General features: G+C 39.2%; 1 protein-coding gene across 4 annotated transcripts; it reads left to right on the top strand.

Moving 5' to 3' along the window:
• Window positions 1-133: 133 nt before the first annotated feature.
• Window positions 134-19466, top strand: slc38a4 (solute carrier family 38 member 4). 4 transcript variants are annotated; one of them, XM_056748053.1, is made up of 17 exons: window positions 1038-4194; window positions 4632-5002; window positions 6908-7028; window positions 7114-7207; window positions 7492-7607; window positions 10111-10184; window positions 10257-10349; window positions 10430-10511; window positions 10605-10687; window positions 10771-10829; window positions 10988-11251; window positions 11350-11429; window positions 11531-11631; window positions 11718-11842; window positions 15869-16013; window positions 16103-16200; window positions 16991-19466. In XM_056748053.1, exons 3-17 carry the CDS (start codon window positions 6934-6936, stop codon window positions 17093-17095), a joined length of 1614 nt encoding a protein of 537 aa, XP_056604031.1. In that variant the 5' UTR covers window positions 1038-4194; window positions 4632-5002; window positions 6908-6933; the 3' UTR covers window positions 17096-19466. The 4 variants fall into 4 exon arrangements, with proteins under 4 accessions (XP_056604033.1, XP_056604034.1, XP_056604031.1 ...); XM_056748055.1 differs by lacking the exons at window positions 1038-4194; window positions 4632-5002 and adding an exon at window positions 134-281; XM_056748056.1 differs by lacking the exon at window positions 4632-5002 and having other exon boundaries at window positions 459-4194.
• Window positions 19467-27658: the final 8192 nt, after the last annotated feature.

Below are 27658 nucleotides of genomic sequence, written 5' to 3'. Positions count from 1 at the left end.
TACGCACGGAACCAACCCGTCAATGACTCCAGCCCACCCGCTCTGTGTGCGTGTCTGTCTGTATGTCTATATGTATGTGTGTACTTATGTATGTATGTATGTGTGTGTGTCCGTGTGTGTTTGTGCGTGTGTGTAACTTGATGCCCAAGGAGGGTTTACCATCACATGGTGGAAATTTCCACGCACTCCTCCCAGTTAAATGGGTTTGATTTAAAATAGCAACCACCAGTTTGAGTTTGTCTTCACCCTGCGAGATTTGCGGTAATTCCTTCAGGATCCAGGTGGGTTCTCACAGGCAAACACATTTATTTATTGAGATGAAAGTGAAGTGTGTGTGTGTGTGTTTGTATGATATATATTTATATATAAAAATGGTGCAGTTAAACACTGCTTTGTACAGTAACGTTATAACGTTACTGTTTACTCTAAGTCATTGATATGGTTTACTCTAAATCAATCATACTTCACAGTAATGAAGTTATTAAACGTCTACGTTTAACGTAATAAAAGCATTAAGCGTTGTGTTGTTTTGCAGTGTTATTCGTGTAACATTTGCATGTAATTCTTTCCACCACCTCTATTTTAAAGAAGGGTGTAGCCGTGCACGGCTATTCAAGCGCGCAAACGTAAACATTAAACGTGCAAAACAGTAAAGGTTTACTTACTCTACGATTCGCAACCGAATACGAGTTTTTTACTATTTTATAGCGTTTTGATGCTTTCGCGCACACAAAGCGTTTGTGTTTGGCGCGCGCTAGCGCTCGAGCTCGACCCTGCAGAATTAAAGAGTCCTGTACACGTTACTCCCACTCACTTATTCAAGTGCAATCTCATAATATAGTTTGATTTTACGACGTTTGTGTCAAGATAAAAGGGTTTGGTAGCGTGTTTCCATGTTTGTCACAACAACGCTAATTACACGGAAACGAGCCTAACAAGAGACACGTGCTTGTGCATTGAACTTTAAATGGTGTTTTGAAAAACAAACGTTCACGTTTACATTAATAGACATGTTTGCATTAAAACCCATGTGTGTTTTTTTACAACTGAAGTTAAACACGGAATAGTTGGCGTGTTGTGTGGTCTGCTGGGGGTGGCCATCGACTGTTGCATTGGCACAATGCATACAGGGAGGTGTGGGCAAGCTTTATGCAGCTTATTGAATGTTTGGTTTTTATCTTTATCTTGTTTATTACTCTGTCTGGTGCTAATATGTGGGGTTTGACTTGTATTATGTTTTACAATGTCAGTGAATGGTTGATACTTGCCATTTGTGGGAGAAAAGTTGAAATACCTGTGTATTCCTGTATCAGTTGTTTTTGCGACACTGGGAAATCATATTAACTGATCCTGGATCTGATTTCAGTGATAGAACTGTTATAGCACATGATGTGTGAGCTATATTAGTCTCATATGGTGTGTACATGAACTGCTGTTGCATTGAGGTTTATGGTAATCTGGAACATTCTGTTCATTCACGCACATGTTAAACTCTCATAGCTGTTGATGGTCCAACCATCCATAATTCATGACTTACAGATAGACACTTGGTTGCTTTTTATCGTATGTAAATTAGTTTTTTACACCTAGACCTCTATTTATTTAAAGTGTGGCATGCACAGTCAGTATGCTGGTTAATTGTGTCGCTGTCTATTGTGTGATGTAATGTTGAGGATATAGCCTTCTAAGAAAGTAGTTTGTTGTCAGTGTTTTTCAAACACTGGTTGATTTGGTTGAACTTCATAAATTGTTTTAGAAGAAACTCGCTGTGCAAACACACAATTCAGCCTCTTCATGAACAATCATTAACTTTACAGTGACATGTGTTTATCAATGTGTCTGTTTTGTAGTTCGCAAATTTCACAGTAGTTTGCTTTGAGGTACATCACGGAACGTCCAGTACTTGCATATTATTTTATAACGCACCACCATCAAGGTTTGTTTGTATTTGCCAAAGCGGACACCTGTCAATCATTTCAGTAAGACCGGAGTACGCTGAGAAAGTTTGACTTCTACGATCTAAGTACACTTGAACCTTAGTTGACTGATTAGGGGTCTCGTGTATGTGTGTACAGTCTGCACAGGTATTTCAGGTAGCAGTGATGGATTTGGAATGCACTTCATAGGTACGCTCAGGTGACTCAAATTCAGTTCCTTTCAGAAATTGGTACAATATTTGGTTAAAACAGTCCCGTCTCAAATGCAATCTACTAAAGCTGCAGTGCAACAGGACGACGCCCAGCAGTCTGTCTGCTATATTTATTTTGGCATTTATTGAGAGTATGAAACATATACCCAACACAGATGAAGCCATAATGTTCCTGTCAACCTGTGCCTGTTTGTTAAGAAAGATGCACAGAAATCATCTCTTTATGTGTCTTTCATTAGGAATATAAAGAAAGGCTTAATGCTATATAACTTATAATTATACCACCTTACCAAGAGAGTTTTAGTTGTGTCAGGACTTGTTTACCGAAAAATATTTGTTTTGCTGTTTGGCATTGGGACATTAGGAGCACAAGATCTCATGAATGACGTTGTCATCGTATGTCACACTTTTTAAGGGTCAAACTATATGATTTTACAGGTTTAAAGTTAAAGTGAGACGCTCGGGTCAGTTTGGTACAACATCTCTGATGACATAAGCAATGGATAAATCAATAAACTGATAAGATCATGAACAGACAGAAGATAACAAGGACGCGACAAATAGAAAAATACGCATCCTCGAGGCTTTAACATTCTAGATTTCCTTTTTTATTAAGTCTTGCTGTTTGCCATAGAAGGTATGGTAATGGGCAGCTAACATTTTCTACTGTTGTTTCTAGCTGAGGGTTTGCCATGTTCATATGGAGAGACTCTTAAAGGGACAGTACACCTAAAGTGAGAATTCTTTCATGATTTATTCATCCTCATGTCATTTCAAACCTGTGTGACCTTCTGTCTTCTGCAGAAGATATTTTGAAGAATGTTGTTTACCAAACAACATTGAACTCTATTGACATCCTTTGTAAGAACACAAAACCACATTTCTCAAAATATCTTCATTTGTTTTTTTTCACAGAAGAAAGAGTCACATACAGGTAATAACCACTTAAGGGAGAATAAATGCTGACAGAATTTCTATTTTCTGGTGAATTGTCGCTTTCACTTTTAGATTTGCAAATTTTTGTCCATCCGTTTAGAGCAATCAACAGCTCAAAGTTGCAGTACTAAAGTCTACTTCACACAACATAGTTAGAAACAAAAATTTTAAAACTAGCCTTAAGTACTTCTTTGGATCGTCCTTAAAGTCGACACTGAACGGAAGGATAGATTGTCTTTTCTTCCATATCGGCATGTACCCGAGTGAAACGACTTCTGAAATGAGAAAAAAATGCAAGGCGGGACTTTATTTCATCCACCGACAACTGATTGGATCGTTAAAAGATTTGAATGGCAGTTTGCAATCTGTCAGTCATTGCAGCCCCACCCTTGCGCCATTCCTCATGACCAGAAGACGTTTCCAGATGGGGAGGACGTGTATGGTTTTGAGTAAAAAGTTTACAAGTGCAAATGAATAAATAAATAAAAATATGTGCACGGATAAATCATTTATTATAAATACTTCAGCACTGTGTAAAACAATAAGAATTATCCTTTCAATTTCTGTCAAGTGAAATACATCTGTTCTGTGAAGTTTTAGCCACACGGACCAATGAGCAGCATCTCAAGTCTCTCCTAGCAAACAATATTAAAGATTTTTTTGTGTATTGTGTCATTTCAGTTTTATCATTGAGTAGATGGCACATTAGGTGGATACATATCTGTAATGTAACCTAAAACCGTATGGAGGCTCTGGGTGGATAATCTTAGAGCTAAAGAATATGAGTCCCGCTGAGGGTTTGACATCCTCTATTACACAGACCTTGATGTTTTTAAGTGTATACCACTTTGAGAAGTCACATTTCTTGTGAAACCATGTCAAATTAGGCCCCACCCAGTTTGTGAATTTGTGTGAATATTTGGTTATTAACTGTGAAATTGAGCTTTGAGGGTGTTAGTGTGTTGTCTGAGTTCCTCAGGGTGTTTTGACCCTTGTGCCGGAGCAGCTGATTGGCTGATAGGGTTGAGAGGAGTGACTCCATATTAGGAAAAGCCTGTGATCACAGGAAGCATTTTCTTCCTTGAGATGGGAGCACCTGCATCAAGACAGTAAGTTTTTTTTTTTTTATGATTTTGGGGTATTTCACGATTTTTCTTAATGTGATAAGGAATGCTTATCTACTTTAGTGAGAACTCCTTTTTGTTTGATTTTAAGTTTTCCATATATTTTTGTAATGTATATAATTTTGTAATTTATATTATGTTTATTATACGTAGGTCTTTACGATAAAATGGTTTTAGAAAACAATATTTGGATTGCCTCCATTGGTTTGACTGGGACCAGTTCTGTGGAGTGATGTGATGTACTGGTTGAGATTTAGTTTAACCCCCGTCATGGTTTTTTTTCTTTTGAAAATCAATAAGAAAAGTTTATTATCCTAGTATCAAAGGTTTAAAATGTACGGATAGATTTGGATATTTTTGAATTCAGTTCAGGTTTAGTCTCTGGTCAGTGACCTCGCAATTGTTTGTGCACACGCCATCAGATGTGCACGCTGATTGGTGGCTGGAGTCAGGCCGTCCCGTGGTGTCCTCAATATCTGTGTCCGTGAGGATGAACAACCCCATCCACCCACCAGATTCTTGCCTCACTGCAAACATTAACTGATGCAACGCCTTATCTCCAACTCGTTTTTGGAAGCCCGTGTGGCCCGGAGTGACGCAGGTGCTGGTGGTGGGGGTCAGCTGGGGGGACGGGGGGAAACACCCAATGGTTTTCGATCTGAGCATTCTGATTGGTTAAAGGGGGCCCTCCCAACGTTCTTTATAGCTGCCACTCACCTCCGGGGGCTAAAAGCGAAGCTCATCCTCGTTCTGTCAGCACATCTCGTATTCTTCATCTGAGCCGGCACACGCTGTGAGTAACCAATCCACCTCTCTTTCAAATGATCTGCTTAAAACTAGAGAAGCTTGGTTCAGTTTGTGTGTGTTCTGCAGCCGCTGGTGTGTTTAGGTGTGTGTGTTTATTCACTTTGAAGTCTCTGTGTTTCTCGTCGTAAAAAGCCAAGCTCATTCCAGCTGTCTTGAGATCTAAAGAAGACCGGGTTCAATTCAGTCTTATCCGGTCTGCAGTTTATATGAGTTGCTTTGGTTTTTCTCAAATGTTGCTCTTTCAATGCTCATTAGACATATCAATTTTTTTGATGTACATTAAAAGTATTGAGCTATTAAATTGATATCTCAGATCTTTAATTCTCTGGAGGTCTTTTGAGAAATGTTTGAGATTATGTTGCAAACTTTTGGTTGGTCCGAGCACAGTTTGAAATGTTGTTGAGATCTCGACTTGAACTGGAGAAAAGAATCTCAGGAGGCAGGTGAGGTCTCCATTTGCTTTCCCTGTAATCTCAACGCTGTCATGGAGACAAAATTGTGCTGTTAATGAGTGTTTTCTGACTGACTTTGTTGAATGATCAAGGTGTGGTTTCTTGGGTCACTTGTCACACCAGCTAAAACGGTTCTGATCACTAGTTGAACTGGTTTTACTCGACTGGAGTTCATGTGACGTAAACAAAATTGCCTGCTTCGTAAAATTCAAGGTGGATGGTATGACAATAATTATGTATTGCTGTATGATTATTTTGAAATACAGTATACATATTAGTATGTTTAATTTTACATACAGTAGTTATGTGGAAATGTATTGAAAAGTAGATCAAATGTATCTCTTTTGATATATTTGTATATTTTTGTTTCATCATACACAGCTTAACAACAATTAAAAAGTATTTTTTGGGTGCGCTGTTCTCTGTATTTTCAGATTAGTCCATCGTCATTAAATTCGCAATTCAGTTTCCTGAACACTGACGCACATGCAAATATATCTACGGCTATAATATCGCAATCCCATCATAGATATACTGTCATTCGGTATGATAGATTTATTTTAAAGAAAAAAATCTGTGATTGATGAGGCGTTACCCTAACAGTAAAGCGCCACACCTCTGTATTATTTGCCTGGTACCTCATGCCAGGCATGCGTTCAGAACTTCAGTCCTTGGACTGTTTTCAGCTTTCCATGAGACTATCGTTTCGGGACGAAGTGGTTATGAATTGTATCAATGAGGTCTTTGTGTATGTGAAGAGGAGGATTGTGGGTAATTGGGGATGTTAGAATGGTTCAGGAGTGGTTTGGCTTGTTCGCTGCATCATCAGAGGTTTATGTAATGTTCTCCTTCTTCATTGGCACGGACGGATCACAGAAAGGTTTGTGCTTCCCATATTCTAGGAAAAGCTGACCTGAGGCCAGTAAGTGTTGGCAGCACATTACAGGTGTTTGCTGGACTGGACAAAACGTGGCTGATTTCAGAGCTCGGACGTTACGGACCCTCAGATACATGAGTCCTCAACCAAACAATTGAACAATACATTCGAAAGCTTTCCTGTGGGTCAGTGCTTAGAGCATGGCCCTACAAGCAATGCAAAGGTCTTTGGTTCGATCACAGGGCATTGCACATAGTCCTAAACAAATGTATAATACAATACAATGTAAATTGATTAAAGTGTCTGCCAAATGCGTAAATGTAAATAAAAGAGAAAGAGAAAACTGACGTCACAGACCTCGGTTCTACATTTATCCCCTCTTTACTGTCCATATGTGTGTGTGGACATTTTGAACCAAACATATTGTGATCAGATGTGTCAGAATGTGTTATCATTAAGTTCTTAAAGGTTATAGATCAGGGTTTGATTCAAAGGTTGTAGGTTCAAAGGGGGAGTTCATGAGCTTTCATTGTGTGTTATATTTTACAAACTTTTCTTTCAGAAAATATCCTGATCACGTCTGTAAACATGGACCGCATGGAGCTGAAGAATGTCAACACAGAGGCGGACGATGACAGCAGCTACAACGAACCCATGGATTCAGAGAAGGCCACTATGAGCAGGTCAGAGACCCTCAGACCTCTGTCAGTGTTTTATATATTTGTGTGTCTGTGACGTGGTTCAAATCGTGTTTTCTGTCAACTCCAGTCAGTTCCTGGATGAAGATGATGCAGAGAGCCAGAAGTTTCTCACTAATGGAATGATGAAGAAGAAGAAATATGAGGAATACGATGAAGAATATGTAAATATTCATCAGTCTGATTTTTAAGGTTTATGTTCTTTCTTGAGTCATTAATTAACGCCCCTCACTCTCTTTCTCTCTCTCTCTCTCTCTCTCTCTCTCTCTCTCTCTCTCTCTCTCTCCCTCTCTCCCTCTCTCTGCCCCCCTCTATCTCTCTCTCTCACTCCCTCTCTCTGCCCCCCTCTCTCTCTCTCTCTCTCTGCCCCCCTCTCTCTCTCTCTCTCTCTGCCCCCCTCTCTCTCTCTCTCTCTCTGCCCCCCTCTCTCTCTCTCTCTCTCTCCTAGCATCCGGGTCATGCATCTTTCGGAATGTCCGTCTTTAACCTTAGTAATGCAATCATGGGCAGTGGAATTCTGGGATTGTCATTTGCCATGGCCAACACAGGCATCATACTGTTTATGTGAGTATATTTGTAGGCAGAGCTGTTCACTATTTGACCTGAGCAGCTTTTCTTGATGCCAACATAGCTTTTCAATTGTTTGCAATGGTTGCTTTACTTTTTTATGTTAAACGTGTTCAACTTTGGGTAAAACGCTGCACTTGTCAATGCTTCTTTACACTGCTGCCCAATCACAGTGCAAGAGGGGCGGGTCAAATAACACCCTGACCACTTGGCACATTCTATTTGTACGATGAATGAAAAACAAGTCAGAAGTAAATTTTTCTGGTCTCTGAGTATCCATGTCTGTACCAGACTACCACAATGTTAATGTGCAATCCTTAACCTTTGCGTCTATATCGGCACTTTTTTATTTACTTATCTTTACGTGTGTTGAAGTTAAATGATGTCAAACTAACATTTCCAGTAAAATTAGACTTGACCGCTCAAATTATAAATCATTATTTTAAGTTTACTGTTACAAGTTGCGGTAAGGTAAGGAGACCATTTAGAAAACAGATTTTCTGTGGACCCTTTCGCTAATTTCCCAAAATCAAAGAACAAAGAACTCTTTAATATAAGGAATAAGAAACGCTTTAATATGTGATGACTAAACAAAGGATCTGTGAATTCAGTTTCTAGTACCACTTTTCTTCAAGGGATACTTCACCCAAACATTTAAATTCTGTCATTGTTTACTCGCCTTAGAGTTGTTTCAAATCTGTATAAATGTCTTTGTTCTGATGAACACAGAGAAAGACATTAGGAAGAATGCTTACATCCAAACAGATCTTGCCCCCCTTTGATGCCCATAGTAGGAAAAAATAACTTTGTCATTGTTTTTGTTCTGTTGCACACAAAAGACATTTTGAAGAATGTAGTAAAGCAAACACTTCTGGGTCACTTTTGACAACCATTGTATTTTTTCATACTATGGGAGTCAATGGGGGGCAAAATCTGTCTGGTTATAAGCATTCCTCCAAATATCTTTCTCTGTGTTCGTCGGAACAAAGACATTTATACAGATTTAGAGCAACTGGAAGGTGAGTAAATGAAGACCTTATTTTGTTTGCCGCAAATGATTAGATCAGTTAAAGAAAGACTACTGTGCAATTTCCCCAGCTGAGTTTAGAGGGCATTTGTGTGGAGTAACCTGGAAAGGATTTTATCTAGGAATGCGCTGGAGGACATTGTGTGATGGTGTGTCATAGTTTCAGACTGGTGGAGGAGAGAGACCTGCTGGTGTCTTTGACAGATGTCACTGTGTATATATCACACATGAACCCAGGCTGAAGCAGACTGCGAGGATATTTATAACTCAACTTCTCGTCTGCTGTGTGTGTGTGTGATTGACAGCAGTCAGCTGTGGACACCGCAGTCCCACTGACCTCACATTCTCTCCACAGCAGATAAAGTGAATGCACACCTTTACTGCCAGCGCAGTTATCTCTCGTGTATTCTCTGCTGCTAATGTCAGGTGGTTATTTCTGCCCGTGTCAGGTGACCAAACCACCATTAAACTCATTTCCTCTCGCTGACAGACAATGAGGTGTGCTGCTGATTTTTGAGGGTTTGAACGGCAGTTGTTGTTGGTTTGACGTTCAGTTCATTAGTGTGAGCATGAGGGCAGGAGATGATCAGACGCATACTCTATACTCTATATGTACACGCTCTGCATTTAGAAATGCCTTCAAAATAAACACCTCATAAGGTCACAGCATGTTATGTAAAGCTGCCTTTTTTTGTGTTAAAAATAAACAAAAATCTGCTATTGAGCAAGTGGTTTGTAGGGATGCACCGATGCATCGCCACCAATATAAATCAGGCGATATTGGATTCATTTAACACCATCGGCATATCGGCAATAGCATGAAAACGGATGGTTTATTAATTTACTGCATGGAGGCAATGAGTTGCATGTCTGAATAATTAAATGTTTTTCTCTGAGCAAAATAATTAAATAGCAACAGCTAGTTTATTAAAGAAAAGTTCAATTTTGAGTCAAATATGAGATAACGTTGTCAATAAAAGAAATATTGGATAGCAAAGATCACCTTTTGAAGATTGTCACGTTGTCTCGTTGTGTTTTTATCTTAACTTGTGCCTCTCTTAATACGTTAAATGGATCCAATTCATGTTCGGTGAAATTAATTTAATGCTGTAAAAACTAGCTAGTATTTTTAAGTACTATGCAATTGACCAATATTGTAATCAGATGATGGTTGTTTGTTAAAATTGGTATCGGCCAAAAAAATTCCTATCGGTGCATCCCTAGTGGTTTGATGTTATTTGACTTCGACACGTGAAGTTAGACTCAAAGTAACCTGCAATCTTATCATTTACACAGAGATGAAAAGTTGAAGCTTTAACAAAGACAGTTCTGTTAGGATTGTCTGATTTTTTTATTTTTTTATTTAGCACTTTATGTTCAAGAACCGTGTATTTAGACAGAAGGAGACCCGCCCGCTGAGCACGCATGATCATAAAAAACTTCTTTATCAATTCTGATTTCTCTATATTTTAGAATTCTTCTTTTTGGTGTGGCCATTCTGTCTCTATACTCAGTTCATCTGTTACTAGTGACTGCAAAAGAAGGAGGTGAGTGTGTCCAGACACACAAACACACACGCTGATTAATGAAACGGATGCTTTAACGGTGTTTCCCCGCAGGCTCACTGATCTATGAGAAGCTCGGAGAGAGAGCGTTCGGCTGGCCGGGGAAGATGGCAGCCTTTGGGTCTATTACTCTACAAAATATTGGAGGTAAAAAGTGACACGCGGCTAAATATTGTTTTGTGCAGGTTGTTATTGTCTGTTATGTAACAAGATGTGTTTGTCTTCAGCCATGTCAAGTTACCTGTTCATTGTCAAGTACGAGCTGCCGGAGGTCATCCGAGCTTTCATGGGTCTGGAGGAAATTTCTGGGTAAGTCGTCACCTGCCGATCATGTGAATTTGTATGTTTATGAGGAGATTTTTTTTCTCTGATTTTGATTGGTCGTTCTGCTTGTTTATTTAGTGAATGGTACATGAATGGGAATTACCTGGTGGTGTTTGTGTCCATCGGAATAATTTTACCCTTATCCCTGCTGAAGAATCTGGGTAAGTCCTTCGTGTTTATGTGTTTGATGTTGTGTTGATAGTGTCGGGGTGTGTGTAAAGCTCACGGTGGTCTCGTCCTGCAGGATATCTTGGATACACCAGTGGTTTTTCTCTCTCCTGCATGGTGTTTTTCCTGGGCGTGGTACGTTTACCTTTCAGTCCATAATGTTTGTTCACCTTTAACTATTTGTTTGTAAAAGCACACGTACGTGACCGTGTATATTATGTCGTTGTGACGATAAAAACTGCAAAAAATCAAGATTCAACTCGCATCTGTTAATGTGTTTCTCTCTCGGACAGCTGATCTATAAGAAGACGATTCTCCCGTGTCCTCTTCCCTTCTTTTACCAACACGACTCTAACATGAGCGCTAATGGATCAGACGCGTTGGGTATGTTTACACTTCAGAACGCCTCGGTGCTGGCGTATATCTCTGAAACGGCTGTGAACGGACCTCACCTGGATCCTCACGCACATGTCCACGACTCCACAGTTCAGTTCACGGCACACCCCGAAGGCGCAGAGGAAATGTGCACGCCCAAATATTTTGTGTTCAATTCTCAGGTGACGATACACGTGACGTTTGCATATACGTCAAATGTTAAACTTGTAGGATGAGCCTTGTGTTGATGTGTAAAAATTTTTATTGTTGTTTTTTTTAGACCGCTTACACCATTCCCATTCTGGCCTTTGCGTTCGTGTGTCATCCTGAAGTTCTGCCCATTTACAGCGAACTGAAAGAGTAAGTTGAACACACCCAGAAACCCAAAACTTGGATTTTAATATTCGGTTGTATGTTGAATACTGTTGCGTCATCCACTCACGTGTTGTGTGTGTTTTCAGTCGATCTCGCAAGAAGATGCAGACGGTGTCAAATCTTTCCATTCTGGCTATGTTGGTTATGTACCTTTTCTCGGCTCTCTTTGGTTATCTGACATTTTATGGTATGCAACACACTCTCTTAGTTTAACATTCCAGTCGAGAAGCGAATTGTTACCATAACACTCACTCTCTCTCCCTCTCAACACAGATCACGTGGAGGCAGAGTTATTACACACCTTCACTAAAGTCTATAAGTTTGATACGATGCTTCTGTTGGTGCGTTTGGCTGTTCTGACCGCTGTGACCCTCACTGTTCCCATAGTGCTGTTCCCTGTGAGTACGCAAACGCACTCGAGTCTTGTGTGAATGTGTTCAAGGCCTGTGAGCTCAATGGTTTATTCACTCCCTTCAGTTTTTATGGAGGTTGCCCAAAAAGGTTTGTAAAACACAGAAATGTGATGATGGATAAATCCACCAGAGGGCGGTGTTGTGTATCTTTTTATCAATTATTGTTATGTAAATTGACGCCTTAAACTTACGTATTTATCATTTTTTAAATTATATATTGCTAGAAAAAAACAGTTCTTAGACTAACGTAGCCATTGAGATTTCATTTGACCAATATCTGAATGCTTTGGTTTGCCAGTGAGTTAAAAATATAGCCTGACACTGGGGAGATGAGAAATTGAAGAGATTTTTACTCCTTTTAGTACTTAAATCATTTATAAGTCTTAACTTGTACTGGGGATTTAAAGTTAGCTGGATTAAAGGAATAACACATATACATCTGAACAGTTGAGATGGATTGTTCAGCTTAATAACTCAATACATAATAATTAAATAAATTCTATAATAAAGAAATGTAAAGGAACTACTCGATTCTTATAAAAATCTGATGGGAAATGAGAAAGAATGCAGATTCTTTGTTTTTCTAGAAGGGAAGCTTTATCTCTCTCTCTCTCTCTCGCTCGCTCGCTCTCTCTCGCTCTCTCTCTCTCTTTCTCTCCAAAGGGATGGGCAGGTGCAGGGAATGGAATATTACCAAGATGCAGTGCAGACAGTGACCTTGTAAAACGTGCAGTTACATTATGTGGCCACCGGAGTCACTGTTAACACACAACACACCCCTGCAGCTCTGAAATTAGGTTTTCATTTATTAACAAAAATAAATGTTATCTCAACATTATTCATTGTCACGTGGTTCAAAACCTGAAACCCAAAAGAAGATATTTTGGGAAATGAGAGTGGTTTTGTTTATACAATGGAAGTCTATGAGGGTCAGCGTTGTTTGATTATCATTTTTTTTTAAACATTGTCTATTGTGTTCTGCAGAAGAAAGAAATGACATGAGGATGAGTACATGATGAACGAATGTTCATTTTTGGTTGATCTGCTGCTTTAATACTCAGGAATTTGTCCTTCACCCACACGGCTGAGATAAAGTTGTATGTTTTAGGGGTTGTAGTGATGGGGAGATGTGACATTTTGTGTTACCATGGAGTTTTGGCCTTCACGTTTGCCTTAAATGTCACAGCCTTTGTGCGTGAGATTTATTTTGCTTTGACTAAGAGCCACATGGACCTTGAGTCAGCCGCACAGACAACACTTACTAACAGAGGCATGACAAACAGATGATAGCACAGCTCTGTTATTCTGAATGTGCTGCAAACATTGGTAACTCTGTAGGTGTGATGATTCTCCAAAAGAAACACTCAAAAAGAGCTTGGCTGTATTTGAAAAAGGTACCTAGCCATGTGTTAATAAGCGTTCGGTGTCTGCTAACAGGTGTGCCGTCTGGTTTTTATAGTCTGATACTTTTCCATAGCTGGACATGTAAGGTTGATCATCTCCAATTTCACAGTATCAGATGCTTGTGTTTACATGTAGGTCACACCCTCTCCCATCTGATGAATGGATTTGTGTCTTCACAAGTAGTCCACACCTCTGAGCCTGAAGAACCAGCCATTTCACAGATAATTTGTCGCTGAAATCTGGCCATCTCTGTCAGCAGTTCACCACACTCGCCGGTCAGGAATGGAAGAGATGTGACCGACTAAACGCCTGTATTTCTCAGGTGTGATCAAGGGCAGTGGGTTGTATGAAGCTCACTTTTAATGTTCACCCCAGCAGTCATATCAAACATGTTGGATAAGTGTTTTTCCAGTCTGACCTCCTTTAATTTAAAATCAAAGTCCAACCAGAGGTGGTGATTTATAAGCTCTCTATGACGTCAATGCACGTTGGGATCAGAGGTCATGTCGGGGTCAATGAGGTTCACTCACATGATCACTGCTGGTGGTTAAACCCGACCATATTGTGAGAAGGGTTTGATAGTCGATGCGGCTGGGGAGTTTAATTGCAACTGATAACCCATCAGAAAGAAATCTCAATGATTTCTCTTATACATCTCTGAGACTAAATGGATTTTGTGTGAATTTGATGGGAATCATACAAAAAGGTCCAACTGTAAATGCAGTCGTCACTGGGATGAAAGCAGATCATTTGAAAATGTACAAAAGGATATTGTACAAATGTTCCTGCAGAATATCATGGCTGTCTAAGGGGCGATTCACATTTTGTCTAAAACCGTGCGGAAAACTCGAGCCCTGCTGCTTTTTCTAGTCATGCACGTGCGGTAAAGTTTAACTATTTCCATCTTTTAAAATACGTTCTACGTGCATATGGCATTTGTACATGCCAGCCTGCCGCGTTTCTATATTTACAATAAAGGATGCAAAATGTGAAACGCCCCTTAGCTTGTCTACTTTGAGTTTTTCTTTAACACTGGAAAGAACAAAAAAGACGTGACGGCCCGCCACAGTTTGGTGAGAATAAGGGACTCTGGTAGAATATCACACATTCAGTCGTGTGGTCCGTTCAGGGGTTCAGAGCGACTCGCCGGCAGATGCCGAATACTTTTGAGGTCTAACAGCCAGAGAACGGAAATGTCACACTCATGTGACAAACAGAGACTCTCCGAGAGAGTCACAGAACAGCATCTCTTTATTGAAGTGCTGTCAGATCTGAGACCGATCATTATGCGATATATACATCTTTTTAAAATGAAGTTAAGGGAACAGTAATGGATATTGGAGTCACGAAATATCGGACCACGTGAAATATGTCATTTGCTACTGCTGCAGGTGCTGGTGTCAGAGACCGGTGCTGTAACTGGAGGAGACATTTTGGGGGGGGGTGGTATATGTTTAAATATTTTGCCGTGTGATCTGAGCATAAATAATTGTCCATTTTATTTTTAAGGTAAAAACCTTTTAGAGTGCAAAATGAATGCTTAAAGACCTTTTTAGGTTAAAGATTTAATTTGTGATTTGTCTGTCCTGTGAGAGCCATCTAATCTCACACTGATCAGACATGCATTTATTGTGATCCCTCTTAACTTCTGTCAGTCTCTTACTTCCTGTTGGCTGATGCAATAGTACCGCTCACTTACACTGTGTGTTAATCCTGTATTAGGCTCTACCCTAACCCTGCTGGGTGTGCGCGTGTGCATGTGGGTGTGTAGTGAACTTTGACCCAGTGTAAGCTAGTTCTCATGCTCTGAGCGGATCACTTAAGGTCCTGTGACCTGATCTCAGATCTCATTCGCTCCTGGTAGTACAGTACCTGATCCATTCACAACATCTCTCGCTCTCTCACTCGCTCTCTCTCGCTCTCTCTCTCTCGCTCTCTCTCTCGCTCTCTCTCTCTCTCTCTCTCACATTGTAGATTGTTTATGTAACATTATTGTTTTTATTTCATTTATTTTGAGTGATCTTTTAAGGCACTGGATTTCTGTTCTGGTAAAGAATGTAATTTCTTTGTTGCCTATAGCTTTACTGTCTCAAGTCCAATAACTATAGACATTTATTGTTCATATAGTTGGAGGGGTTCAATATAAATTAAGAACAGATTCATATTAAAGGAAATCTTGCCCATCGTTCCAGCAACCCCAATGCCACAACCTTTGTTCTGTTGAATGTTTCAAATTTAAGAAATCTGGTTTATATAATTTACACACACTTTCATACATTTGTTTTGAATTCTAAGGTGTTTCCATTTCAAAGTTTAGATTAAAACATTTATAACTGCATATTTAATTGCAAAAGGAGGGTCATCTATATTTAAGAAGTTGTGAAGTGGCAAATCATTTTTAAAAGTAAACTTTCCTTTGAAGTATTCATACAACGTCGAAAAACCAGCATGTACACTAATTATACAAAATTGTTCACAAATACAACAATGGTTCACATTACAAATTTAGTGTCTTTGTTGTTGACTTCTTTTTTGCTCACATGTGATGTAAGATGCACAGAAAATGTTTGTTTTCTTCTTTAACCAGGTGTGTATTTGTGTTTACAGATCCGGTCGTCCGTCATCACGCTGTGTTTCGCAGGAAAAGAGTTCAGCTGGATCAGACACATCGTCATTGCAGCTGTGATACTGGCCTTTAACAATCTTCTGGTGATCTTTGTTCCCACCATCAGAGACATATTTGGATTCATCGGTGAGTTTCAGAAGACTGATGACCGAATGACCTGAACACACGTAATCAATATAATCAATCACATCATTAATCTTTCTTTTCCTACACAGGAGCATCGGCAGCCACAATGCTCATCTTTATACTGCCCGCAGCGTTTTACCTCCGACTGGTCAAGAGTTTACCATTCAGATCACCACAGAAAATATCAGTGAGTACACAAGACATTATATGGTTATACTGTAAGTGGGCGATCACATAGAACGCGCTTTTCATGTTCGAAAACGCGAAGCGTGCCGCGGTGCTCTTTTGGTTGGCTCATTGAAAAGAGAAGCATGCACTATTTTTTTAAGGTGCTAGGTTGCCACCAAAACAGCTGTCCTGTCAGTCAAGGATCTTGTTGCTGTTAACTGTCTTCAGGCGCTCCGAGCGTTCTGTCAAAAACGTGAGGCACAGCAGGCGGCAAAAACGCGAGGCGCGGAAATAGTCCCAGTCAACAGAAAAAAAGGCGCGGAAATAATCCCTGACAACAGAAAAAAATTCAAAAGAGGCGCGTCTAACATCAAAAAACACGTTCTAAATGATCAGCCCCTAATGCATGAGTAGGCATGAGTGGAGTTTGGCATATTCAGTATTTGTTTATCTTTAAGCAAATAGCTATTCTGAAAATCGATAAAAATAGTTAAAGCAATAACAGTGTTGACATTTTGTGCTTGAACTCCATGTGCTAATAGCCAGTCCTAAACCAAATAAAAGACACAAGCATCACAAACTTCACAGGCATCTAGAGTGTCCTGCCAGAGGAAGTGACATCACTGGGTTCATTTTTTGGGGGAATTATTTCCGTGAGGTTTTATAACCGAGCTGACCTAGGGGCAGCCACAAAATATACATAATAGATGCAATGAATGTATGAATCAGGAGGAAACGAACGCTTGTGTGAAAATGTCATGCGTGTTGTTAACACATGAAACATAATCTCACTTTCTCTTCGTCCACAGGCGGCCATTTTCCTGGTGGTGGGCATAATCTTCATGATTGGCAGTTTGACTTTGATCGCTATGGACTGGATTCACAATCCTCCCGCTTCTAAAGAAGCTCACTAAACCCTGCTCACCCCTCACCCAAAGGTGCTGAAACTGAAACCACCTCATCAGAGAACATGTCAACATGGACGTTTAGTTCTGATTGAACCTTGTGACTCTCTCGCTCTCTCTCTCTCTCTCTCTCTAAGATCTCATGTGTTGTTTTAAAACTCTCCTTTCTGTTTTCTTACTACTCAAATCTCTTCGCCCGCGGGTCTAAGATCTACGTGAAAGTATATTCACGGGGGAGAGAGACAACAGGCGCCAGCGTCATTATCTGTGGGAGAGAACATTGATAACCGCCTCAGAGAGAGAGAGAGAGAGAGATAGAGAGAGAGAGAGAGAGAGAGAGAGAGAGAGAGAGAGAGGGAGAGAGAGGGAGAGGGAGTCGGGCAGAAGGTTCATGGAACAAAAAGCACTTTTGGATTTGTCTTCAAGACACGCCAACAAAAATACATTTTTTAATCACGTTTGACTTTCATTAGGCAACATTAGTGCTCATTGATAATTAGTTTGTCGTTTTTCTTTGTGTTTTTTTAAAGAAATAGTTCACATAAAAAATCCAACACGCTGTCGTTTTCCCACTCTCATGCCCGTTCCAAACAGTCTAGACATGAATCTAGACATGTCCTGAACAAAAAACACCATCAATGTTAAATCTTCTTTTCATCTTTCATTGTGTTCAATTCTATTTGACACTACAGGAGAGTGAGTGAATTGAGACTGAATGTTTTTGTTTGGGTGAACTATTTAACATTACTGTTATTATCACATTTCCTTTTCGTGAAGGAAAACGGTCCAATTATCAATCTTGGAACCAAAATGAAGAAGTTGGGCAAACAGGCTGCTTTTTCTTTTGAATTGATCCATAACATCAGAACAACACAGTAAGATCAGATCTGCTTTATTCAGTGTAAAATGAATGGACAGAAACGTTTAGGTGATGCCACGCCAAGCAGGCAGGGAAGGTCTGACTCCTCTGACTATAACATAAGTCATCTCATACGAGCCTAGACCTGACGCCTCAAGAGCCCAAAGATCAAGCGCCCGACATCCGGTCACCAAACGATCCATGTATGTGAAGATCTGAGATCATTCTGTGTCGTATTTCACCACACTGCCTCTCCGGAGAAGAATAACGTTTACAGACTCGCCTGTCTGCCATCCGTGTTAAAGCGGTTTCTGTGTGCGCTGGTCCTGCGCTGGTCCTGCCAAAGCGGACCATATTTAAAGATCATTTGGTGATCTACGTACTCATAAAGCAAATATTTCAAATGAAATGGTTATGATATTTTTGCATGTTTTAAAACACAAACATGGTCCTTTTGGACATTGTATATGGTTTGTAAATAGTCAGCTTTTTTGGATGTTGGAAGGGATGATGCATCAAATGTTCACCAGTAGAGTTTTAGTGTTATATTTTAGATATGGAAGCCATCGTGACTTCGTTTTTTTCTTTTGTAAATTTGTAGAAAAGCTGTTGTATTTCTATTGTTACTTCTGTTGGAAAGTTTTTATGACAAACTGGAGCTGTGTGTCTGTGTGTTTTGTTGTTTTTGTGTATGTTACTTGATGATTTCGAGCAGCTGAAATGGTACTTGACATCCAGTGTTTCTGTTTGACGTTCCTCTTTGGAAATTTAACAGATGATAGATGGGACGATGTTCGGCAAACATCCAGCATGTTTTTGTAACTATCAGCCACAGATTGTGTGTATGTCTCAGAGATATTGAGCAGTATTGTCTTCCACTGTTTACCTCTTCAAAGTATTGGACTGACATTTCTTTGAGTTTAATATGGAGTTTGAAGTCAATGTGAAATCACAAAGGACCCTGTTAATAATTTCCTCTAAACAAAAAACTGTTCGTCTTCCATAGTTTTGCATGAAAGAAAGTTTTGCATCTTTAAAAAACAACTTTTTTGTTTGTCATATCGAGACACTTACAGCATTCTTTTAGTGGATAAAAGTCTAACCATTTTGTCTCTTGAATCGGTCGTTTCATGAAGAGCTTTAAGCATGTTAAATCTCCCTTGAACATCCCGGTCAGTCAGTACTTTTGTCTCGCAGGTCTGTGCCTGTTGCTTCCTTCAGGGAAAATATGCCGGAGTGTTTCAATCTGAATGTACAAATTATAACGGTTTAAATGTATTTTGGTAATGTGAAATAAACGTTGTAGTTGAAGCGTAGAGGAACAGACACTAGTGATAAATAACTATGAACAAATTGCCTTACTACAATCTCACAAAAGTGCCGTGTGACCGCTGCTTGCCAATCAGCTGCGGTCTCCTGCAGATCAGCCAATCACGAGCAGTCGTTGCATTGGGGGATTTTTTTGTATCACTGAAGCTGTTTCCATGTTATGTAACATGATGAATAAAGAAAATGGGAAGCAACGTCCTTTTCTGTGTGTTTTTCTTGATAGGTAATTGATATTACCCTAGATGTTTTGTTGCCACAGTGATGTGAGGATTAAGGAAATTTTCAAAAATAAATAAATTATCATTTAGACGATAGATTGAATCTCACAAAAACACATCCAGCTTCTATCTCAGCTCCAACAGTGATTTATTTATTTATTTAGTGATATCTTGAAATAGGGAAAACAACAACTATCATACAGAACAAATACTTTAATATTGTAATAATATATCATACTTGTTTAAAAATTAATGTAAAAATGTGCTTAGTTGTTATTAAAAGGTCTCTTTACAAAATATCGTATTGCTCCTTTCTAGAATAGGCTTTATATTAATTTTGTAAGAAATTCAGCCATATAATATTTAAGGTTATTGTTGTGATATAAAATACTGCACAATAAAAGAGTAGTTTTTGTTAATGTTTTATTATTTTACGACACTTTGTTAGCTGGGTGAATAGTCCCTTGTAAAAAAGGAGTAATAGACTGATGTGGAATTGTTTGTCACGTTTTTCACGTTTCCGCTTTTCTTTGTTTCATACACACCTTCTGAGGGCAGAATTCTCACACACTCACACAAACACACACACACGCACGCACACACGCACGCACATAGATCTCATGTTTAATGCATGTCTACAAGAATAAAGTGTCATGTGTGAAGTGTGGATGTATGACAACAAAAAATGCAGATGCCGTGTTTTTGTGTGTAAACCCAATTGTCCATCAGGATGCAGGTCACACTCCTCAGTGTGAATCATGTCAACAGCTGCTTACATAATACCTTCACACAAGCCCATCGGGATACTCTGACTCTCTCTCTCTCTCTGAGAGTTTGAATGTTCAGTATACCAGCCTGAAACAATGTACAGCACAACACGCCTCATCTGAACCTGTTTGTGGGTGGTTTCGTTGTGTGCTGGTCTTGATCTTGAGCTGGAACAACGTATGCAAGGTTTAAAAAAACATGAAAGGATTTTGGTGAATTATTAAAAAAAGTGTGTTGTGTGTGTATTTAAAATATACAATATTGCACAATTAATAATTGAGAAAACAACTTTTTACGTGATTTCTGCGAAGCACAGCTGCCATATTTTGTCATTTCAACAGTGCAACCAAACCAGATATTTTGAGCACAGCTTCCTCTCATTTAAGATTCACTTCCACCACAAATGAAACCCAATTAGATCTGAAAATCGACACAAGCTTCCGCTGTGCCATTTCTGGTCATTCATGTGTCTTTGAACTTTGAATGAATTTATGTTCATCTCAATATACAATATACACAAGAGACATTAAACAATACCAACAGTCTGTGGTGTGGATGTAGGAAAGAATGCAAAACATGTCATCATTCGTCATGTATTCTCATCATGCTTGTCATGTGACACTGTAAATGGAATGTTAATAAAATAGTAACACGTTATGCACGTGTATATTTACCATTTACATAGATAACGTTTTATGATTTGATTTAATGTTAACTTCATTTGTTGGCCTGGACAGCAGTAAAAAGACTTTATGAAGCTGATGTTTATTTATGTTTGTCTGCTATCTTCATTATCTGAGTCTGCATTTGACTCCTGTAGGGAAGTTATAATTAACCACCACACACTTCCTTCTGTTCCTCTTCTGATGAATAAAGCTTCAACACTATAAAACATCAAACACAAATGAATTGATGTTTGGTCTGTGCTACTTTCAAGTCTCTTATATCACTTATTTATCATAAAATAATCTCTACTTGAACCAATGCTTGAATCATTTACGCCGCGGCTGTGTGAAAAGCAGGATATTGTACGGTCATTATTGCAAAAGAAAGCCTTTCAAAGGCATACAAGAGACCCGTCTGTACAGAACACCCTGTTAGAGTTTTATATTGCAATAATGGCTTGTTGTAGTGTAATCCTTCGTTAAATTCTTTACCCACCACACCATGTTTAGTTCTTTTTCATATTTTAATGGCAAACAAGCACACGCATGTACTAATGATATTTTGCACATATATGCCACATTTAACCTGAACAGAATATAAGACAAAATATATCTGTGTTTGTTGTCATGAGTAAATTTACTAATAATTAGCCAGGTGTGTGGGAAATGTGGGTGTGTTGAGAATGTGCAGAATGATTTATCAATGTTCATCCAGTATGTTTTCATAAGCTGTCTTCAATATTCTACAGAAAAGGTAGAGAATTAAGACGCTTTTAATGACACATCCCACACACATTCATTCTGTACATCCTCAAAAAGGACACAGAGAGCAGTGTCTTTCAGTATAGTATTTGGTGTTTTTAAAATGCTAGATCTAGATTTAGTTTGAGATCACTCCAGATCTTTGTCGAGTCATGCGAGCGGGCAGAGTTTCTGCGGTTGGCACACAAGCTCTCTTTGCTAAAGGCTTTCATTATAGGACCCAAATGACCCCATACATCTCCATTTACAGGGAGTGTACAGTACAGTAGATAAACACACATTAAATATAAAAACTTAATGAGATCACGCCTAGGAGATCATGTGAGAATTGAGTTTTCTGGAATCACTTACTTGCACACTTACGAGACCAGTTTAACCCGCAACTTATTATGTGAAACAGTTTTTCTAGAAGAAAATTGAGCTTTTGTAATGTGTGATGCACATCTACGCTATCATGTTCCAAAATTAAACTAATTGAATAAATAAGCAATTGAGTGAAAAGAAGGTAATGCGGCATCTTGAAAGAAAAAAACTTTGATCACAGTGACTCAGTGTTTTGAACCTGATATCACATCTGAATTGGTTTTACTACATAATGTATGTGAGGTAATTTCATATACTTTCATTGATTTTATAGCATGCTCATAGTCATTTTTATATAACCTAAACATCACAGACACATGCACAGCATCAGATTCAAAGACAAAAATGATGAGGCTAATTTATGAACCTCTTCATTTTTGTGGACCAGAAAAAATTATTACATTATATTTTTATGTGAGTGAGGACATTTAGATCTTACAAATATAACTAAACCTGTATACACTGCGAAACACACACACACACTCTTCTGTTGTTTACACTGATGTAAGTATAATCTCATGTAAACATCACCTATAGACACACTGGTCACATGACCGGCAAACGCTGCGTCACACTGACTCTGAATTTCTGAATGAAGCCAAGCGCTTGACACGGTTTACATTCACTGCTGTTTGATAAGAGACACTTAAACTATCACTCATGTTATCTTAACAAACCTTCCCAAAGGAAGTCTCAACTTAGTCTCACACATATCTCTGATCTAAAATCAGTAAGGAAAAAAAGACAAAGAAATAATTGTAATTAAAAGACATGAAGAGTATGGAGGTGTAAATGAATAATAATCTGGATTTGAGTAAATGTGATTAAATTCATAATGAGATCTTCAATAATTACGATTATGCATTTGGCAGACGCTTTTATCCAAAGCATTGCATTATCCTACATAATTATACATAGGTATATGCAATCCCCTAGGATCTAACCCACAACCTTGTGTTGTTAACACAATGCTCTTACCACTGAGCTGTTGGAAAGCTGAAAAAGAAAATTACAAATCTGAGCTCAGTCTGACACATTGGTAACACATCTTCTCAAACTCTAATGACAGAGAAATTTGTGAGAGACTCTTTTTCTCAGGAGACGTATCTGAGATGAGACTCATTGAGAAATAATTGAGATATTGCAGGAATCTCAACGCAGAGATGGTGACAGCAAAGCAACATCAGAAATGATGTGTGACCTCTGACCTCACACCTCTCTGTGTTTCACTCCACGCTGTCTATTCTCTCATGACATTATGGTTTTAATAACTCACACAAGAGGTCGATGGTCAGGCGTCTCACTTAGCGCCTGTGCATGAAACACATCACTCAAACAGCTTACAGTCTAATGCAACATTACAGCATCATTCATGTGGATGTGAAGCTCAGTTTAAGCTCCTCGGCGCGTTTAAGCAGTCGTGTGATGTACGGTGTGTGATCTTTGTTTGGGTTTGTGGTTAACGCGGTGGCACATGGTGTACTCGAATGATCGTCGTGGCATCTCATCACAGTGAAGACCATCACCGAGTGTTCTTCTGCAAACATTAATTGTACCAGAACACACAATTACTGCTGTAATTAAATCTTTGTTCAGCTACTTGAAATCCATCAAAAACAGAACCGCGTGAAAGTCTCTCAGTCCAAGACGCAGCACACCCAAAATTACAAATGGACTTTCATTTGATGTGCTATAATCACCCCAAAATGATTTGATTGAGGTATTTATTTTCAAAATAACGTGTTGTCCATTTTTGTGAAATATATCAAAAACAATAAACATATCTGTTCAACAGGCCTCATGATGTTTAGATCCTTCATATCTGTAACGCAAACATTGTGCAATGATGTTTAATCTCTAGGAATTTTTTCAAATAAATCTGAGTAACAGCACCCATGAGATCTCTCTAACGTTTTGATTTGTCAAGTAACATTAAATGTGCTGGTGTGTATATATGTTTGGTTGAGCTCATGTGGGTGAGAATCACATTCTCAGGGTGAGATACGCGGAACTGTGACCCGAGCAGTCACTTAAAGCCTGCGTGAGTGTTTGATCAAGGCCTGACCTGAAGTCTTCGGCCTCATTGAACATTAATCTGCCGTCCTGTATAATAGGCTTACCGTGTGGCGTGGGAGGTTTTCAGACATTTACGCAGATTACAGGACAGTAACGTTATCTCTCCGTTAGGACAGTAAAGGCTTCACAGAATTATGAAAACAAAAGATGCTTGTTGGATGTAACCTTGAGAAAAGCAAAGCAGTGGAAATTTCCCAAATGCATCACGAAGACTGAACCACGATGTCATGTGATTCAGATGAAAAGCAAACGTGGGGGTTTATCTGCAGTATGCACCTGGGCCTGTACGAGCTCACAATTAGGTTGTGACTTTTCGGCTGTATCTCATACACATGGAGATATCCAGATCAAACACACTGAGTAGCTTTCAGTTCAGAAAACACGGTGTTCCTACTTTTTGTCAACTATAAGAGCCTCTATGTTTCCATGCAGTTCAAGAGAAAATGTATTAAAAAGGTTGGATGAATCTCTTCTGAAACTCTAATGACAGAGACATTCCTGGCTTTTTTCTCCGGAGAAATATCTTATGGGTTGCTTTGCAGTCTCTGAAGTGAATGTTAATGAGGGTCAGTCAATATGATGATGTAATGGTACAGTGGTACAGGATGAGACACAGCTTTGGGATGTGTTGTTCTTCCTGTCTGAGTTCCCTTGTTTAGGGCTACAGTTTCCTCTCTCCTCACCCCCTGGATACAGATCTGAACAACACCGGGAATAAAACAACATTGTTATTTCAATTATTCGTGTTTGTGAACAATACTGACAGAAGTGAACATTCTGTAAACTCTTGGCATTGTGATGGAGCTCAATCGCTGTTATGCACTCATCTCAGGATGTTCTGATGACACAGTGAGGAAAAACATTTAGTTTTATTCAGATTAACAACGACACCCAGTCTGCCCGGACGCCTGTTTCTTTAACTCCATCCCTCACCAGATGTCAGCAGGATTTGTGCGCTTTAGATCCGGGCCACAATATTTCACAATATTAATGGAAAGTTTTGTTGGCGTGTGTTGGTGTCGGTGGCCCAGGCTACTGCTGCCCTGCGGTCCAGGAATGAATTCAGAGCTGAAACTAACTCTTAATCTGTTAGAGGATTACACGCCTAAAGCTTCATATAAAAAATATGCCCATATTCTTCTCATCTCCCACCTTTCATCTGGAAAATTCTTTCAATTTATTTCATGGCTTATGGTGGGGACATCCTGACCAAAGGAGCAAACCCACCTTACACGATGTGCCCACGAGAAAGATAAAGTACACATGAGATCTCTTTGATGTCTCAATTCATTCTTCTAAACATCAATGACAGCAAATGTAAACGTCTCAGATATCCTCCTGAGAAAAAGTCAGAAATGTCAGAAATGTCATTAGTTTCAGAAGAGATCTCAACAATGTGTCAAACTGAGCTCAAAGCTAAGTCAATATTATTGACGATCTCAATATAAACTCAAACATTTCGCGTCAAATTTACTCAAATACAGATTATTTTACCTCCACAATTTACATTCATTTTACACCTTTGTGTGTTTTAACAATTACACTCTGTTTTTTTATTTTCATTTTTTGCAGAATGATACTTAATTGACGTAACTACATAAAATCTCCTGAGCTGTGAAAGAGAAACATCGGAGTAATACAAATTTTCTTCTGGGATTCTTTATCTCTAACACAGCCAGAATATGTTCAGACTTACACCAAACAAAAGCGTACAGTACATCGGTAAAACGTGCAGTTGAGTTTGAAATGCCTTTGTGCCGCTTGACATGCAGATGTGAGATTCACTTCCCGTCTGTATGAAGTGTTTGCTTTCCAGTCTGATGGATCAGTCATGAGTACATGAGCTCTTCACATCCCAAACATCTCAACACACACAGACATGAAAGGGATAGTTGACCCATAAACAAAAGATGTTGAAAGAAAGTTGATAACCAAACAACACTGAACCCCACTGACTTCCATTGTATGAACACAAAACCACTGAGACATTCCTCAAAATATCTTCTGTTGTGTTCGACAGACAAAAGAGTCACATACAGATTTACAAACGGGGAATTAATGATGACAGACTTTATATTTTGGGGTGAACTGTCACTTTTTTCTTACAAACATGAGATTGGCTGTTTGGGCCTTTTTTTGTAAAATGACTTAAAACACTTCCTCTGGATCTGTGGTCTGAATAGCATACATTTAATTGCCACATCTTTTCACATTTCATAATAGATCAAGATCCGACAGATCAAACAGTACCTAAATATACTGAAGTGGCCGCAGTGAAGCATTTCCCCGTATTGCAGGTGGGCATTTAGCTGTTGTTGTTTGTGTTACTCCACAAGTTCTCACGAATGCAGACAGCAGGCAGCTGTTTGTTTAATACGGCGGATACAATTATTATATAAAAGTTAGCAGCGGGGAAGATGAGCCGACCTTTGACCTGCTCTGCAGGAGACCAATGGCCCTTCTTCTGTCTCACGGACCCCTGTGCTCAGCAAATCCCCACATTCTCAAGAATCGTTTTCATTTTCTTGTTATCTAGATGTTAAATGTTACCTGGGAGGAATTCCAAGCCATTCGCTGCTCTAATGTGTCAAATAGACAATATTGACAGCATTAAAGCCTCCATCCTTGGAAAGCAGAAGATTAGACATGACTTAGATTTTAATATACATTTACATGTCAGTCTCACATTTTCTGTCCAGGAACTGACCTGTGATTGATAACATTATTCATTAACAGCAGAAAAACTACCAAAAAAAACCGATTTTACTGAGATTCTTTAGAAAAGCGCTCTGCTCCGAGTTGGATCTGAAGAGGTGAGCGAGTGCAAAAATCAGAAGGGTTTACAAAAGGATTATTGTATACTTGGGCCTCTTTTAGTACACAGTACGTCAGATAGTTTAACCAGAGGTAGAAGTTCAGCCCCATTGTACCTCTCCACAGGACTGGACGTCCTACGACGATTCATGTGAGGGTGAACTGTAAAATACTCAAACAAATGAAAAAGGAGCACAGGGTGAGAGATAAAGATCCGCGCTGATCTGCCGACACATGAGAACATTAGTGTGCATCAGTATAACATAAAAAAAACATTCACATGGGACGCTAACCCTAACCGCTCATCTCACGTTCGCAAAAAACCTGGAATATATTTTACAGCTCGACTGGAAAAACTCTTTTGTTTAATGTACATATTGTTATGTTTAGAAAAAAACACCAAATTCTAATTCCATCTGTGATCACAGTGAGGAGAGACTGCTTTGCTGTACATACTTTAAAAACCATTCATGCAGAAGTAATTCCAATAATCTCAATCTTTTTCTCATCGCTTGTGGCATCTTTCCAGTTGTAGTCGAGTGATCTGTTGACATGCTGTACTCTACTGTACAACTGCTATGAACATTTAATGTACATGAACATCTTGCAGGTCTTATTTTTTCATTCAAGGTTTTACTTGAACTCATGACTTTATGAAGACAATGCGTTTGGTGGATGCCACCGGTTTCAAAGGCCGAGCCGGGATTCCTCTGTCTGT

Source organism: Triplophysa dalaica, chromosome 5, assembly GCF_015846415.1.
Source record: "Triplophysa dalaica isolate WHDGS20190420 chromosome 5, ASM1584641v1, whole genome shotgun sequence".
NCBI classification, from domain to species: Eukaryota; Metazoa; Chordata; class Actinopteri; order Cypriniformes; family Nemacheilidae; genus Triplophysa; species Triplophysa dalaica.
Note: the sequence above shows the minus strand (reverse complement) of the source record. Positions and strands in the feature narration are given on the sequence as shown.

Coding starts and splice junctions, on each gene's coding strand:
- slc38a4 (XM_056748055.1), top strand. CDS start 6,934: ATGGACCGCATGGAGCTGAAGAATGTCAACACAGAGGCGGACGATGAC. Junction 7,029..7,113: donor GAGAAGGCCACTATGAGCAG/GTCAGAGACCCT, acceptor TGTCAACTCCAG/TCAGTTCCTGGATGAAGATG. Junction 10,185..10,256: donor AGTGACTGCAAAAGAAGGAG/GTGAGTGTGTCC, acceptor GTTTCCCCGCAG/GCTCACTGATCTATGAGAAG.